The sequence below is a fragment of the Fringilla coelebs genome, assembly GCF_963513975.1.
Source record: "Fringilla coelebs genome assembly, chromosome: 13".
Classification (NCBI taxonomy): Eukaryota; Metazoa; Chordata; class Aves; order Passeriformes; family Fringillidae; genus Fringilla; species Fringilla coelebs.
Genome location: NC_140039.1, coordinates 5,202,993 through 5,217,482, shown reverse-complemented (window position 1 = coordinate 5,217,482; position 14,490 = coordinate 5,202,993). Strand labels below are relative to the sequence as shown.

At 55.5% G+C, this 14,490-nt stretch overlaps 2 protein-coding genes across 2 annotated transcripts; both read left to right on the top strand.

The window, feature by feature from the left end:
- Positions 1 to 1,255: 1,255 nt before the first annotated feature.
- LOC311158698 (PHD finger protein 7-like) lies at positions 1,256 to 3,493 on the top strand (the record flags this gene model as incomplete). Its single annotated transcript, XM_084214269.1, has 8 exons — positions 1,256 to 1,301; positions 1,628 to 1,719; positions 1,805 to 1,906; positions 2,195 to 2,319; positions 2,395 to 2,557; positions 2,644 to 2,750; positions 2,955 to 3,068; positions 3,481 to 3,493. 8 exons carry the CDS (start codon positions 1,256 to 1,258, stop codon positions 3,491 to 3,493), a joined length of 762 nt encoding a protein of 253 aa, XP_084070395.1.
- Positions 3,494 to 10,229: 6,736 nt separating this feature from the next.
- Positions 10,230 to 12,471, top strand: LOC311158697 (PHD finger protein 7-like; the record flags this gene model as incomplete). The annotated part of the gene is made up of 8 exons (XM_084214268.1): positions 10,230 to 10,275; positions 10,600 to 10,691; positions 10,777 to 10,878; positions 11,163 to 11,287; positions 11,362 to 11,524; positions 11,611 to 11,849; positions 11,933 to 12,046; positions 12,459 to 12,471. 8 exons carry the CDS (start codon positions 10,230 to 10,232, stop codon positions 12,469 to 12,471), a joined length of 894 nt encoding a protein of 297 aa, XP_084070394.1.
- Between the last annotated feature and the right edge of the window lie 2,019 nt (positions 12,472 to 14,490).

Here is a 14,490-nt window from a genome sequence, read left to right as displayed (position 1 = left end):
TGGCTGAGCAGCTCCTGTGTCCCTGCTTGTCAGCCCTTGCCCTGTCTCCCAGAGGTCCCACTGATTGTTCTAGAAGTCTTGGATCTGGATTTCCAGGAGCCTGTTTGAAAGACATGAATGAGAAAAATCAACAAGAATTGTTTGTGCTTCTCTTCCTGACTTTTTTTATCCAATGTATTTGCTAGCAGGAAAAACTGGCAAAGTTCCTATAATCTAGGAAAAGCATGCTCCTGCATTTGACTTGAGGAATGTTGCAAGCTCTCCTGTCAAATGCACACAGAAAATTCTCATTGAATTTTCATTCTCATTGAATTTTCTGTGTTTCCACAGAGTCTGTAAAAAAGATGACATTTCTAAGGAGCTTAACACTAATTTTTCCATTTATATGAAATGTCAAAGTTGTTAGTTGATAGGATGACAGGATAATTCAGGTCTGGAGGCAGCTGTGGTGGTCTCCAGGTTTATCTCCTGTACCCAATGGTGATCAGCAGCAGCATCACATCAGGTTCATCTCAGTTTTCTCCAGACGGGTCTTGAGGGAAACGTCAGTTCAATCTCTGCAGTGCAGGCGCTCCATAGGGGCTCTCTGGGCAACCAACTGCAGGGGCAGGAGCCCTGGAGTGGCAGTGCCTGAACAGCACCTTCCTGCCTACACTGCCACCCTGGATGGCTGCCCCAGGGCCTGGCATTTGACCCTGCACTTGCTGCAGGAGTCCCGGCCCTGGTTCCAGCCAGACCAAACGCTGGGACCCATGGCAGAACCTTGGTGCCCCAGGGGGCAACCACAAGCAGTTGCCAGGCACCTGAGGCCACGGCTGCCCCAATTTTGGGTACACAGTGCTGATGTCAGAGTGGCCACTGTGACCTGTGCGACCAAGGCCCCAAAAGGGAACGCTGGGCTCAGGCCGTGTGTCAGTGCGACCTGACAACGGGAGGAGAAGGTAGGGCAGGGACGTGGCTGCCCAGGGACCAGAGGGGCCCCACACCTCGGGGCTCTGGGCCGTGCTGCAGGCTCAGCTGCCTCTCCCTTCCCAGATTCAGCGGAGGAACAGACAGAAGACACTGGTGTTCTTCAGCGCGACGACGGGAGAAGGCGGACGGGAGCAGGGCTCACGCAGGGCTGAGCAGGGAGCAGAGCCCTTGTGGCTCTGGGCCTGTTCTGCGAATTCCCGGCACTCTTCTTTCTCCCACAGTGAGAGAGGATCTGGAAGTGACCACGTCACTCGTGGACACGGAGTCACCGCTGACAGCCGCCATGGGTGATGACAGCAAGCAGGAGGGCCCTGGTGCCAGGGAGCCAGGTGAGGGCAAAGCAGCCCTCTGACAGCCTGGCCCAGGGGCTCTTGTGGCAGGCAGCGTGGGGCCCAGAGCAGACAGAGGCAGGGGGAGGCACTGGAGCTGCTAGGGCATGCTGGTGCTGGGAGCCTCCTTCCTCCCCAAGTGGGGCCCAGCTGGGCCAGGGGGCAGCTCCTGGGACAGCCGTGCCCGCAATGGCCCCTGCTCTGCAAGGCCTCCAGCCCTGCCCATCAGTCAGGCAGGGACAGAGCAGCCTTGGGGCCGATGCTGCTGCAGGCTGAGAGCCCCGCAGAGCTGCTCATGCCTGGGCCATTGGCTCTGTCCCCTGCAGCCTGCGTGCTGTGTCGCCGTGTGGAGGCTGACCCGGACATGTGCGGTGACAAACTGGAGAAGGGTGGGCTCTGTGCCCACAGGTTCTGCATGGTGAGTGGCTCCGGGCGCTCCCTCCACCCTTGCAACTGGCGGTTGCTGCCACCCTGTCCTCATCAGCTGCTCCCCTTGTCTGCAGTTTTTTGCCAGTCTGCTATTCCCCCAAGAAGATGACCGTGCTGGACTCATGGGCTTTCTCCCTCGGGACATCCGAATTGCAGTCCAGCGGTCAGCACAGAAGGTGAGAGCGGGACAAGCGCAGGGAGATTTGTGCCAGGCGAGGCCTGCCAGAGCTTTGCCCAGACAGCAGCAAAGAAAGGCCGGCCCAACAGCCGGGACAAAGTCTGGCTCCCAGCAGCTCTGGCAGAGAGGCTCTGGCACAGGAGCCTCCCTCCTCCAGCAGGCGGCTCTGTGGGCTGCGACCCGGCAGCGGCCACATCCTGCGCCCTGCCCGGAGCCGTGGGGCTGCCTGGGGAAGGCCCCGAGGCTGCTGCTGCTGCTGCTGATGGGGCTGCTTGGCTCTTTCCAGCTCTGCTTCGTCTGCGGCCAGAGGGGGGCAACCGTCATGTGCTGCAAGGAGGACTGCGGGAGATGGTTCCACCTGCCCTGTGCCAAGGAGGGTGGCTGTATCAATCAGTACATTGTTCCATACAGGTACCTCATTTCTCCTTGTGGCCACCCCCAGGGAATGATCCCGTATTTCTCATTTCCCCATCCCTTTGTCCCCAGCTCCTTCTGCCCTGAGCACCGTCCAGAGCAGGACGTGCAGGCGACTCCTGAGCCAGGCACCGATTGCCCCATCTGCATGGAGCCTGTGGAGGACAGAATGACCTTCACAACCCTGGTGTGTCCAGCGTGCAAAAGGGCCTGGTTCCACAGGGACTGCATCCAGGTTGGAGCCCTGCCCTCAGCCCCAGGGCACAGCAGGTGCTCAGCAGCAGCAGGGCCTCGCTCACCCTGCTTGTGTTTGCCCTGCAGGGACAGGCCATGCGTGCTGGTTTTTTATGCCTGCACTGCCCCCTGTGCAGAGACGTGGAGGAATTCCTTGTCGAAATGTTCGTCTTGGGGATCCGAATCCCCTTCAGGTTGGTGTTCTTCTGCCTGGCCCACCAGCCAGGAGGGGGCAAGGGCTGTGCTGTGCCAGGCCCTGCCCCAGGAGCCCTGGCCATGCCCTGTCCCATGAGTCTGGGCTTCCGACTTGGAAAAGTGCTGGAAGAAGACCAGGGACACCCTGGATCTCCATGTCAGGAGGGCAGCAGAAATTCATCAGTTTTCCATTTCTCCATCAGACAGCCAACATGGGAGGACAACAATGCCTTTGCAGATCTAGGAGAGAGGCACAGCCAGTGCAATGCTGTGGAATGCCTCTACCCTGGAGGCAGGGAGGAGGCAGAGGAAGCAGGGTGAGTTGGGAAGCTGCTCGCAGGGCTCTGCAGGGAAACCGTATCTTGGCAAGGGCTCAAAGAGCAAAGAACTTTAATACCTTGGCCAGACAGCCATGTGTGGGGACATTTTGTCCTCAGTGTCACAAACTTCTTTGCTTCCCCAGGCCCTGGGAACTGCTCCTGTGCTCCTCCTGTGCTGCCGAGGGCACCCACAGGCGCTGCTCTGGCCTGAGAGACAGCACATACAGATGGGAGTGTGACAGCTGTGCTGGGCTTGGAACGGGTATGAGTCAAAGCCCCCGGTGTCCTGGGCCGGGAAGAGTGCCCAGGCTGGGCTTGGCAGAGCACATCCACTGCTGGAGGGCTGAGGGCACTGCTCTGGCCTGGCCGGGGCCTGGGGGGCCTTTGACATTCCTGCTTGCTCTTACAGCCCCCAGGGATGAGTCAGAGCTCAATGGCCCCAGCCTGACCAGACAGTCGGGACTGGAATCTGCTCATGGCTCCTTAGAGCAGTCACTGCCATCTTCCTTGCTGGACAGCAGCAGCCCCAGCAGATCAAGGTCAACATACAGCAGCTCGCCTGACCCTGAGGACAGGGTCCATTCCAGATGTGGTCGGCCTGGCCGCGGTCGAAGCCGCTCTCGCCAGCAAGGTCGGGCCCGAAATCGATCTGTTCACTTGAGGAGTCGCTGTTACAGGAGCAGCAGGACAAGAGCAAGTGCTGGGAGGCCCCGGAGAAGGGAGACACCTTCACGGGCATCCCCCAGACACAACCGGACCTGCCAGCAAAGTTGGGCCCAGAGCCCACCTGTCCGGTCCAGGAGTCGCTGTGACAGGAACAGTGAGACACGGCTGAGGGCAGAGAGGCCCAGGCGAAGGGAGACACCATCACGGACGTCCCCCAGACGCAGGTGCCCCTGCCAGCAAGGTCGGGCCCAGAACCCACCTGTCCGGTCCAGGAGTCGCTGTGACAGGAGCAGTGGGACAGGGCTGAGGGCGGAGAGGCCCAGGCGAAGGGAGACACCATCACGGATGTCCCCCAGACGCAGGTGCCCCTGCCAGCAAGGTCAGGCCCAGAACCCACCTGTCCGGTCCAGGAGTCGCTGTGACAGGAACAGTGGGACAGGGCCAATAACTGAGAGGCCCGGGCGAAGGGAGACGCCATCACGGACGTCCCCCAGACGCAGGTGCTCCCGCCAGCAAGGCTGGGCCCAGAGTCCACCTGTCCGGTCCAGGAATCGCCGTGACAGGAACAGTGGGACAACACCAAGGACTGAGAGGCCCGGGCAAAGGGAGACATTGTCAGGGACGTCCCCCAGACGAAGCCGCTCCCGCCTGGAGCGCCGGGCCTCGAATCAACCTGTGCGGTCCAGGAGTCGCCAGGACAGGAACAGGAGAACATCAGCGAGTGCTGAGAGGCCCAGGCGTAGGGGGACATGGTCAGGGACATCCCGCCGGAGCAGCCGCTCCCACCAGCGACGTCGGACCTCAACTGGGACCTCCAACAGCAGCACGTAGCATCAACTTTTCTTTCTAGTCCATGTGTTCCTTGCCGGAAGTGAAGGTGAGAACGGTCAGTAGAGGGACCTTGAGATTTGCAGGTCTGTGAGAGAACCACATTGCTCTTGATGTTTCTATTGGCAGGAAAGAAGTGTCTGCATAATACCTTGATTGCTATGTAACTGTGTATTCAGTGAAAAGTCACTTAAGGATGTGGCTAATTAAAAAGAACTCTTGTTCCTGCCTTTAGACTCCAACCTCAGATGTTTCCCCACTGCTTACCCTTGAGAGTGAACCACTGCTTAATGGGCTTAGATATGCTTAGGGAGACACTCAGAGCAAGGTGGCTCTTAGCGGAGCTGTCTCTGAAAAGGACGTGTGCTGTGTTGCTATCCTTGAACAATCTCATTTCAGTAACACCAAAAAAAGAAGAAAGAAGAAAGAAGAAAGAAGAAAGAAGAGCGTGCGACACTGCCTCAAGTGTCTGAAGAAAAACTTTTACAATATTGCTGCTGATTTGAAAGACTTGATTGGACATTCAAAGAGCAAACCAGACAAGACTTAGGAAATACCCTGGGACAAAGAGGATGCGCAGGACTCTGCCCCAGATGACCATTTGGGACCTTTGCCTGAGAACGGCGCAGCTCAGGAGCTGAGTGCTTTCAAGTTTTCCTTCTTTGGAGACGCAGAGGAGTTGGGCATCAAAGAAGGTAACAGCAGAAGCCTTCTAACAGTGCCATTGCTAAGGAGGTGCTTCTGGCAGGCACCGTAGAGCAATACGGTGTAAAGAAGGTCAGGATCCAGGGGAGGGATTTGCAGCAGCAGAAGTCAGTAATTAGGCAGAAGCATTTTGATCTCCATTTCTGCTTGCCAAGGCTGTGGTAGATTATTGAGAGGTTGCATCTCAGGAATTCTGAAAAGCATGCTCTGAGAAGGCATTGGGGTTTTTGCTGAGCGGTGAAAAAGCCTGTTCATGCCCTGAATTCCACACACAGGGAAAAAGGTGACACACCAGTCATATCAAGTTTCATAGAATCCAACAAGATTTTTAAAGGAAATGGGCGTTAATGTATGGGGAGGAGCAAAGTCCTGGAGCTGACCCCAAGATCCATGAACATTCTGTTTGTAACTGAACTCTATTCTTGGACCTTTAGAAAAAGGAAACGGAATGACACATGATCATTGGGGCGTCCTAACCTTAGATAAAATGAGGCCGTATGAAACAAAGATGAAACAACATTAAATCGAGTCCCAGTCATGTAGGAGAGAAAAGAAACTGCGTGAAGTTTTCCAAAGTATTAAAAAACCCAAAGCAACGGCACAAAGCAATGAGGCCCCCACACTTCTGAACTCAGAAGGCATTCATTGTCTTCTGAATGCAATGATAAATGTTTTAGAATAAATAAGAGATCCCTAGAACAAAGTGGAAAATACAGATGAGCAGAGATGTAGCTCAGAAAATCTGGCAAGGGCAGATTCTGTCCTTCCTAAATCTGTCTTCTCCACTGTAAGTATTTCACTTGAAAGGAGGAATTTTTCCTGACCAGTAGAGGAATAATCAGGTTCTGGGTTTTTTTCTCTATCGGTGCTGTTATTGCAGAGCCTTACGTACTTGGAACAATAAAGCCGGTAAAAGTCACGTGGCAAGAGGACCCACGTTTCCAAGACAGCAGTTCTGAGGGTGATGATGAGCCTGAGATGTCAGAAATTGAAAAGGACCAAGAAATGCAAGTTCCATTTCTCTTTGTTGTCTACGTGGCTGTAGTAGTTGGATGCTGGGGGAATATTAAGAGCAGCACTCAGGAAATGGGAAACTGACATTGCACAGAGACAAACTCCCAGCAGCCCATTTGATGTGAAGTTGAATATGAAAAAAGAGAAGTAGAGCACAAGAAATTAACCGGGTCATTTTGGTTTGACCAACTCCAAGCAGAGTTTGGCCAAAAGCCAAAGACACAGTCAGTTTTCTCTTTAGAAGTGGGTTTTGTAAAATAAAAAGCTCTATTTAGTTACTAGGGAATAAAGCTTTTCCATGTATAGAATGTCTCTGAAGCACTAGAGGTTCCAGCCATGTTCATGGGATTTGATAGTACAATTTAGGATGCTCAAACCCCTTTGTACTTGTCTAGGTTTCTTTCTTTACCACGCACAGAAAGTGCTAGAGTTTTTTCCTTCTCAAAAGATGACAAATGCCTAAGAGGTATGACAGAATTTCTTCACCCCCTTTTGCATTTTTTTCCTTTTGAACTCTTCCTGGAATTCAGTGAGGAGGACAAAATGCTGCCTGGTTATGAATGTTTTCTAGTCAAAATTTGCCACCCTCACTTGTGCTCCAAGTTGTGGTAGAATCCTGTGAGAACGTCCTGGTAAAATAAAGGTCAAGCCGATTTCTGGCTTTCTTCTCTTTCAGATAATTGCCTAATAGGAATCTGGACTTGCAGAGTTTACCAAAAATTAGTCACTTGACAGGTTACCTAGACATTTTGGATCCTTTCAGGTATTTATATAATCTTTAACTTTTTCCCCTCTCTCTGGTGTTAGCGTTAGAAATGCTGAGTGTGCTTGTCAGCCGCATATGTCCCTGTGGTTCTTTGTCCTGATGAATCTGGGGCTCTCTCTTCTGAATCCAGTGAATTTTGTATTAAGAAACAAAGAAATCAACATCCAAGGGAAACAAACGCAGTCCCCAAAAACTGCACAGGCCCATAAAACAATTGCTGGTTATATTTTGTAGAATAGAGTCTTAAGCCAGGCTTAAAGGATGCGCCTTTCTTGAGACTGATGAGATAACTCTGATGAAATGCACTGCTGGGTTCATACAGTTACCGGCCTGCAATCTTCCAGCCTGTCTGATTTTACAGGGTGTGTGCAAATGGAGAGAGCTCAGGCCTCAGCAAACCTCAGTTCTGGGGGAAGATGTGGGGTGCTGGTGCTGAGCTTTTAATGAAACAGCTGCAATTTCACTGCAATTTAGATTGCAGCATGTTGAGGAAAACTGCCGCTGCCTTTCATTGTTCTCAGTGCAGCAGGCTGCAGTAGGGAACATTTCTGCGGGAGCCAAGGTGTGGTGGGGGGCAGGAGAACAGGAAGGACGTGAAGAATTGATTTCTGACTTTATTGCTGTGTTGTTCAGGATTGTTAGAAGCAGCAGCACAATGAGAAGTGTTTAAGCCTATTAATATTGGTTTTTTCTTTTGTGCGGAGGGTCCAAAGTTATTCTGTAGATTAGTAAAGCTCAATGAAGAGAGAGGTAGGAAGACAGACGTAGATTATTCCTTGAGGTGAGTATGTAACATCTGTTCCCTGGACACTCTAGGTGAAAGCTGAGCATGGGGAGGGAATGCAGGTATGAATGTGCATGCAAAATTAATTCAGGAGCTGGAGAAGAGCTTTAAATTTGTAACGACCAGGGGAAGAGAAGTTTTTTAGTGTGCCGGGGTGTATAGCATCATGTTGTGTTGTCCAGTCAGGTAACCCACTACATCTTTGTATGTTACAGGAGCAGCTACTGAACTTCATGTAATTTAGAGATACGGTGAATTTAGAGACTTCGCCTAGTAGTGGATTCAGAAACTTCTCTGAAGAATTTGTTAGATTTTCATTATTTTCTGGAACGTCGAAGGAAGCATAAGGATACCCAAAAGAAAGTGCAAGCAAACTAATAAACCTTTTATTGATTAGAAGCGAGTCATGTTTGCTCCTTGAAGAAGTTGCCAAACAACATTACTTTCAAAGATCTAGCAGGGATAGATATCTGCAAAGCCTGTTAGGCCGTGTTTCAGAGCTGGGGCTGAGGGTCTCATGTCCTGGGGAGCCAGGGGAAGGCTCCGGTCCTGACTGTGCGGCCAGGCCGGGGCCATTGAGCTCCAGCCCATCCCTGGTGGCTCCAAGGGCAAGCAGGAATGTCAAGGGTCCCCCAGGCCCGGGCCAGGCCAGGCCAGAGCAGTGCCCCCAGCCCTCCAGGAGTGGACGGGCTCTGCCAAGCCCGACCTGGGCACTGCCCCCAGCCCAGGGACAGGCGGGTGCTTTGCCCGAGAGCCGTGCCCAGAGCAGCAGAGCTGTCACAGCCCCAGCTGATTCTGGCCGGTGTGAGGCCCGAGCAGCACCCGGGGGTGCCCTGGGCAGTGCAGGAGCGGCACAGGAGCAGTTGCCAGGGCAGGGGGAAGCACGGGGCTCAGGCTCTGCACGGCCACACAGCCTGCAGGCTGCAGGGGACAGAGCCAATGGCCCAGGCATGAGCAGCTCTGCGGGGCTCTTAGCCTGCAGCAGCATCGGCCCCAAGGCTGCTCTGCCCCTGCCTGGCTGATGGGCAGGGCTGGAGGCCTTGCAGAGCAGGGGCCATTGCGGGCACGGCTGTCCCAGGAGCTGCCCCCTGGCCCAGCTGGGCCCCACTTGGGGAGGAAGGAGGCTCCCAGCACCAGCATGGCTGAGCAGCTCCTGTGTCCCTGCTTGTCAGCCCTTGCCCTGTCTCCCAGAGGTCCCACTGATTGTTCTAGAAGTCATGGATCTGGATTTCCAGGAGCCTGTTTGCAAAGACATGAATGAGAAAAATCAACAAGAATTGTTTGTGCTTCTCTTCTTGACTTTTTTTATCCAATGTATTTGCTAGCAGGAAAAACTGGCAAAGTTCCTATAATGTAGGAAAAGCATGCTCCTGCATTTGACTTGAGGAATGTTGCAAGCTCTCCTGTCAAATGTACACAGAAAATTCTCATTGAATTTTCATTCTCATTGAATTTTCTGTGTTTCCACAGAGTCTGTAAAAAAGATGACATTTCTAAGGAGCTTAACACTAATTTTCCCATTTATATGAAATGTCAAAGTTGTTAGTTGATAGGATGACAGGATAATTCAGGTCTGGAGGCAGCTGTGGTGGTCTCCAGGTTTATCTCCTGTACCCAATGGTGATCAGCAGCAGCATCACATCAGGTTCATCTCAGTTTTCTCCAGACGGGTCTTGAGGGAAACGTCAGTTCAATCTCTGCAGTGCAGGCGCTCCACAGGGGCTCTCTGGGCAACCAACTGCAGGGGCAGGAGCCCTGGAGTGGCAGTGCCTGAACAGCACCTTCCTGCCTACACTGCCACCCTGGATGGCTGCCCCAGGGCCTGGCATTTGACCCTGCACTTGCTGCAGGAGTCCCGGCCCTGGTTCCAGCCAGACCAAACGCTGGGACCCATGGCAGAACCTTGGTGCCCCAGGGGGCAACCACAAGCAGTTGCCAGGCACCTGAGGCCACGGCTGCCCCAATTTTGGGTACACAGTGCTGATGTCAGAGTGGCCACTGTGACCTGTGCAACCAAGGCCCCAAAAGGGAACGCTGGGCTCAGGCCGTGTGTCAGTGCGACCTGACAACGGGAGGAGAAGGTAGGGCAGGGACGTGGCTGCCCAGGGACCAGAGGGGCCCCACACCTCGGGGCTCTGGGCCGTGCTGCAGGCTCAGCTGCCTCTCCCTTCCCAGATTCAGCGGAGGAACAGACAGAAGACACTGGTGTTCTTCAGCGCGACGACGGGAGAAGGCGGACGGGAGCAGGGCTCACGCAGGGCTGAGCAGGGAGCAGAGCCCTCGTGGCTCTGGGCCTGTTCTGCGAATTCCCGGCACTCTTCTTTCTCCCACAGTGAGAGAGGATCTGGAAGTGACCACGTCACTCGTGGACACGGAGTCACCGCTGACAGCCGCCATGGGTGATGACAGCAAGCAGGAGGGCCCTGGTGCCAGGGAGCCAGGTGAGGGCAAAGCAGCCCTCTGACAGCCTGGCCCAGGGGCTCTTGTGGCAGGCAGCGTGGGGCCCAGAGCAGACAGAGGCAGGGGGAGGCAGGAGCTGCTCAGCCATGCTGGTGCTGGGAGCCTCCTTCCTCCCCAAGTGGGGCCCAGCTGGGCCAGGGGGCAGCTCCTGGGACAGCCGTGCCCGCAATGGCCCCTGCTCTGCAAGGCCTCCAGCCCTGCCCATCAGCCAGGCAGGGGCAGAGCAGCCTTGGGGCCGATGCTGCTGCAGGCTAAGAGCCCCGCAGAGCTGCTCATGCCTGGGCCATTGGCTCTGTCCCCTGCAGCCTGCGTGCTGTGTCGCCGTGTGGAGGCTGACCCGGACATGTGCGGTGACAAACTGGAGAAGGGTGGGCTCTGTGCCCACAGGTTCTGCATGGTGAGTGGCTCCGGGCGCTCCCTCCACCCTTGCAACTGGCGGTTGCTGCCACCCTGTCCTCATCAGCTGCTCCCCTTGTCTGCAGTTTTTTGCCAGTCTACTATTTCGCCAAGAGAACCACCACGCTGGACTCATGGGCTTTCTCCCTCGGGACATCCGAATTGCAGTCCAGCGGTCAGCACAGAAGGTGAGAGCGGGACAAGCGCAGGGAGATTTGTGCCAGGCGAGGCCTGCCAGAGCTTTGCCCAGACAGCAGCAAAGAAAGGCCGGCCCAACAGCCGGGACAAAGTCTGGCTCCCAGCAGCTCTGGCAGAGAGGCTCTGGCACAGGAGCCTCCCTCCTCCAGCAGGCGGCTCTGTGGGCTGCGACCCGGCAGCGGCCGCATCCTGCGCCCTGCCCGGAGCCGTGGGGCTGCCTGGGGAGGCCCCGAGGCTGCTGCTGCTGCTGATGGGGCTGCTTGGCTCTTTCCAGCTCTGCTGCGTCTGCGGCCAGAGGGGGGCAACCATCACGTGCTGCAAGGAGGACTGCGGGAGATGGTTCCACCTGCCCTGTGCCAAGGAGGGCGGCTGTGTCAATGTATACATTACTCCATACAGGTACCTCATTTCTCCTTGTGGCCACCTCTGCGGAATGAGCCGCATTTCTCATTTCCCCATCCATTTTCCTCCAGGTCCTTCTGCCCTGAGCATCGTCCAGAGCAGGTCGTGGAGGCGACTCCTGAGCCAGGCACCAATTGCCCCATCTGCATGGAGCCTGTGGAGGACAGAATGACCTTCACAACCCTGGTGTGCCCAACGTGCAAAAGGGCCTGGTTCCACAGGGACTGCATCCAGGTTGGAGCCCTGCCCTCAGCCCCAGGGCACAGCAGGTGCTCAGCAGCAGCAGGGCCTCGCTCACCCTGCTTGTGTTTGCCCTGCAGGGACAGGCCATGCGCGCTGGTGCTTTATTCTTTCAGTGCCCCCTGTGCAGAGACAGTGGGGAATTCCCTGTTGCAATGTTCATCTTGGGGATCCGAATCCCCTTCAGGTTGGTGTTCTTCTGCCTGGCCCACCAGTCAGGAGGGGGCAAGGGCTGTGCTGTGCCAGGCCCTGCCCCAGGAGCCCTGGCCATGCCCTGTCCCCTGAGTCTGGGCTTCAGCTTCACGCCCAACTTGGAAAAGTGCTGGAAGAAGACCAGGGACACCCTGAATCTCCATGTCGGGAGGGCAGCAGAAATTCATCAGTTTTCCATTTCTCTATCAGACTACCAGCATGGGAGGACAACAATGCCTTTGCAGATCTAGGAGAGAGGCACAGCCAGTGCAATGCTGTGGAATGCCTCTACCCTGGAGGCAGGGAGGAGGCAGAGGAAGCAGGGTGAGTTGGGATGCTGCTCGCAGGGCTCTGCAGGGAAACCGTATCTTGGCAAGGGCTCAAAGAGCAAAGAACTTTAATACCTTGGCCAGACAGCCATGTGTGGGGACATTTTGTCCTCAGTGTCACAAACTTCTTTGCTTCCCCAGGCCCTGGGAACTGCTCCTGTGCTCCTCCTGTGCTGCTGAGGGCACCCACAGGCGCTGCTCTGGCCTGAGAGACAGCACATACAGATGGGAGTGTGACAGCTGTGCTGGGCTTGGAACGGGTATGAGTCAAAGCCCCCGGTGTCCTGGGCCGGGAAGAGTGCCCAGGCTGGGCTTGGCAGAGCACATCCACTGCTGGAGGGCTGAGGGCACTGCTCTGGCCTGGCCGGGGCCTGGGGGGCCTTTGACATTCCTGCTTGCTCTTACAGCCCCCAGGGATGAGTCAGAGCTCAATGGCCCCAGCCTGACCAGACAGTCGGGACTGGAATCTACTCATGGCTCCTCAGAATCTGAGGCCTTCAGCCCCAGCTCCCACACCACAGTGCCATTGGGGCTGGCTTCCCCATCTTCATCTCCAAAGACCAGTAGCCTCAGCAGGCCCCAACTCGCAACATGGGAGCAGTCACGGCCATCTACTTCACGGGACAGCAGCAGCCTCAGAAGATCAAGGTCAAGATACAGCAGCTCCCCTAACCTTGAGGACCAGGTCCATTCCAGACGTGGTCGTCCTCGCCGCAGGCAAAGCTGCTCTTGCCAGCAAGGTCAGGCCCAGAGCCCACCTGTCCGGTCCAGGAGTCGCCGTGACCGGAACAGTGAGACACGGCTGAGGGCGGAGAGGCCCGGGCGAAGGGAGACACCATCACGGATGTCCCCCAGAGACCGGTGCCCCTGCCAGCAAGGTCGGGCCCAGAGCCCACCTGTCCGGTCCAGGAGTCGCCATGACAGGAGCAGTGGGACAGGGCCAATAACTGAGAGGCCCGGGCGAAGGGAGACACCATCACAGACGTCCCCCAGACGCAGGTGCTCCCGCCAGCAAGGTTGGGCCCACAGCCCACCTGTCCGGTCCAGGAGTCTCTGTGACAGGACCAGTGGGACAACACCAAGGACTGAGAGGCCCGGGCGAAGGGAGACATGGTCAGGGACGTCCCCCAGACGCAGCCTCTCCCGCCAGCAAGGTCGGGCCCAGAGTCCACCTGTCCGGTCCAGGAGTCGCTGTGACAGGAACAGTGGGACAACACCAAGGACTGAGAGGCCCAGGCGAAGGGAGACATGGTCAGGGATGTCCCCCAGACGCAGCCTCTCCCGCCAGCAAGGTCGGGCCCAGAGTCCACCTGTCCGGTCCAGGAGTCGCTGTGACAGGACCAGTGGGACAACACCAAGGACTGAGAGGCCCGGGCGAAGGGAGACATGGTCAGGGACGTCCCCCAGACGCAGGTGCTCCCGCCAGCAAGGCTGGGCCCAGAGTCCACCTGTCCGGTCCAGGAGTCGCCGTGACAGGACCAGTGGGACAACACCAAGGACTGAGAGGCCCGGGCGAAGGGAGACATTGTCAGGGACGTCCCCCAGACGCAGCCGCTCCCGCCTGGAGCGCCGGGCCTCGAATCAACCTGTGCGGTCCAGGAGTCGCCAGGACAGGAGCAGGAGAACATCAGCGAGTGCTGAGAGGCCCAGGCGTAGGGGGACATGGTCAGGGACATCCCGCCGGAGCAGCCGCTCCCGCCAGCGACGTCGGACCTCAACTGGGACCTCCAACAGCAGCACGTAGCATCAACTTTTCTTTCTAGTCCATGTGTTCCTTGCCGGAAGTGAAGGTGAGAACGGTCAGTAGAGGGACCTTGAGATTTGCAGGTCTGTGAGAGAACCACATTGCTCTTGATGTTTCTATTGGCAGGAAAGAAGTGTCTGCATAATACCTTGATTGCTATGTAACTGTGTATTCAGTGAAAAGTCACTTAAGGATGTGGCTAATTAAAAAGAACTCTTGTTCCTGCCTTTAGACTCCAACCTCAGATCTTTCCCCACTGCTTACCCTTGAAAGTGAACCACTGCTTAATGGGCTTAGATATGCTTAGGGAGACATTCAGAGCAAGGTGGCTCTTAGCGGAGCTGTGTCCGAAAAGGACGTGTGCTGTGTTGCTATCCTTGAACAATCTCATTTCAGTAACACCAAAAAAAGAAGAAAGAAGAAAGAAGAGCGTGCGACACTGCCTCAAGTGTCTGAAGAAAAACTTTTACAATATTGCTGCTGATTTGAAAGACTTGATTGGACATTCAAAGAGCAAACCAGACAAGACTTAGGAAATACCCTGGGACAAAGAGGATGCGCAGGACTCTGCCCCAGATGACCATTTGGGACCTTTGCCTGAGAACGGCGCAGCTCAGGAGCTGAGTGCTTTCAAGTTTTTCTTCTTTGGAGACACAGAGGAGTTGGGCATCAAAGAAGGTAACAGCAGAAGCCTT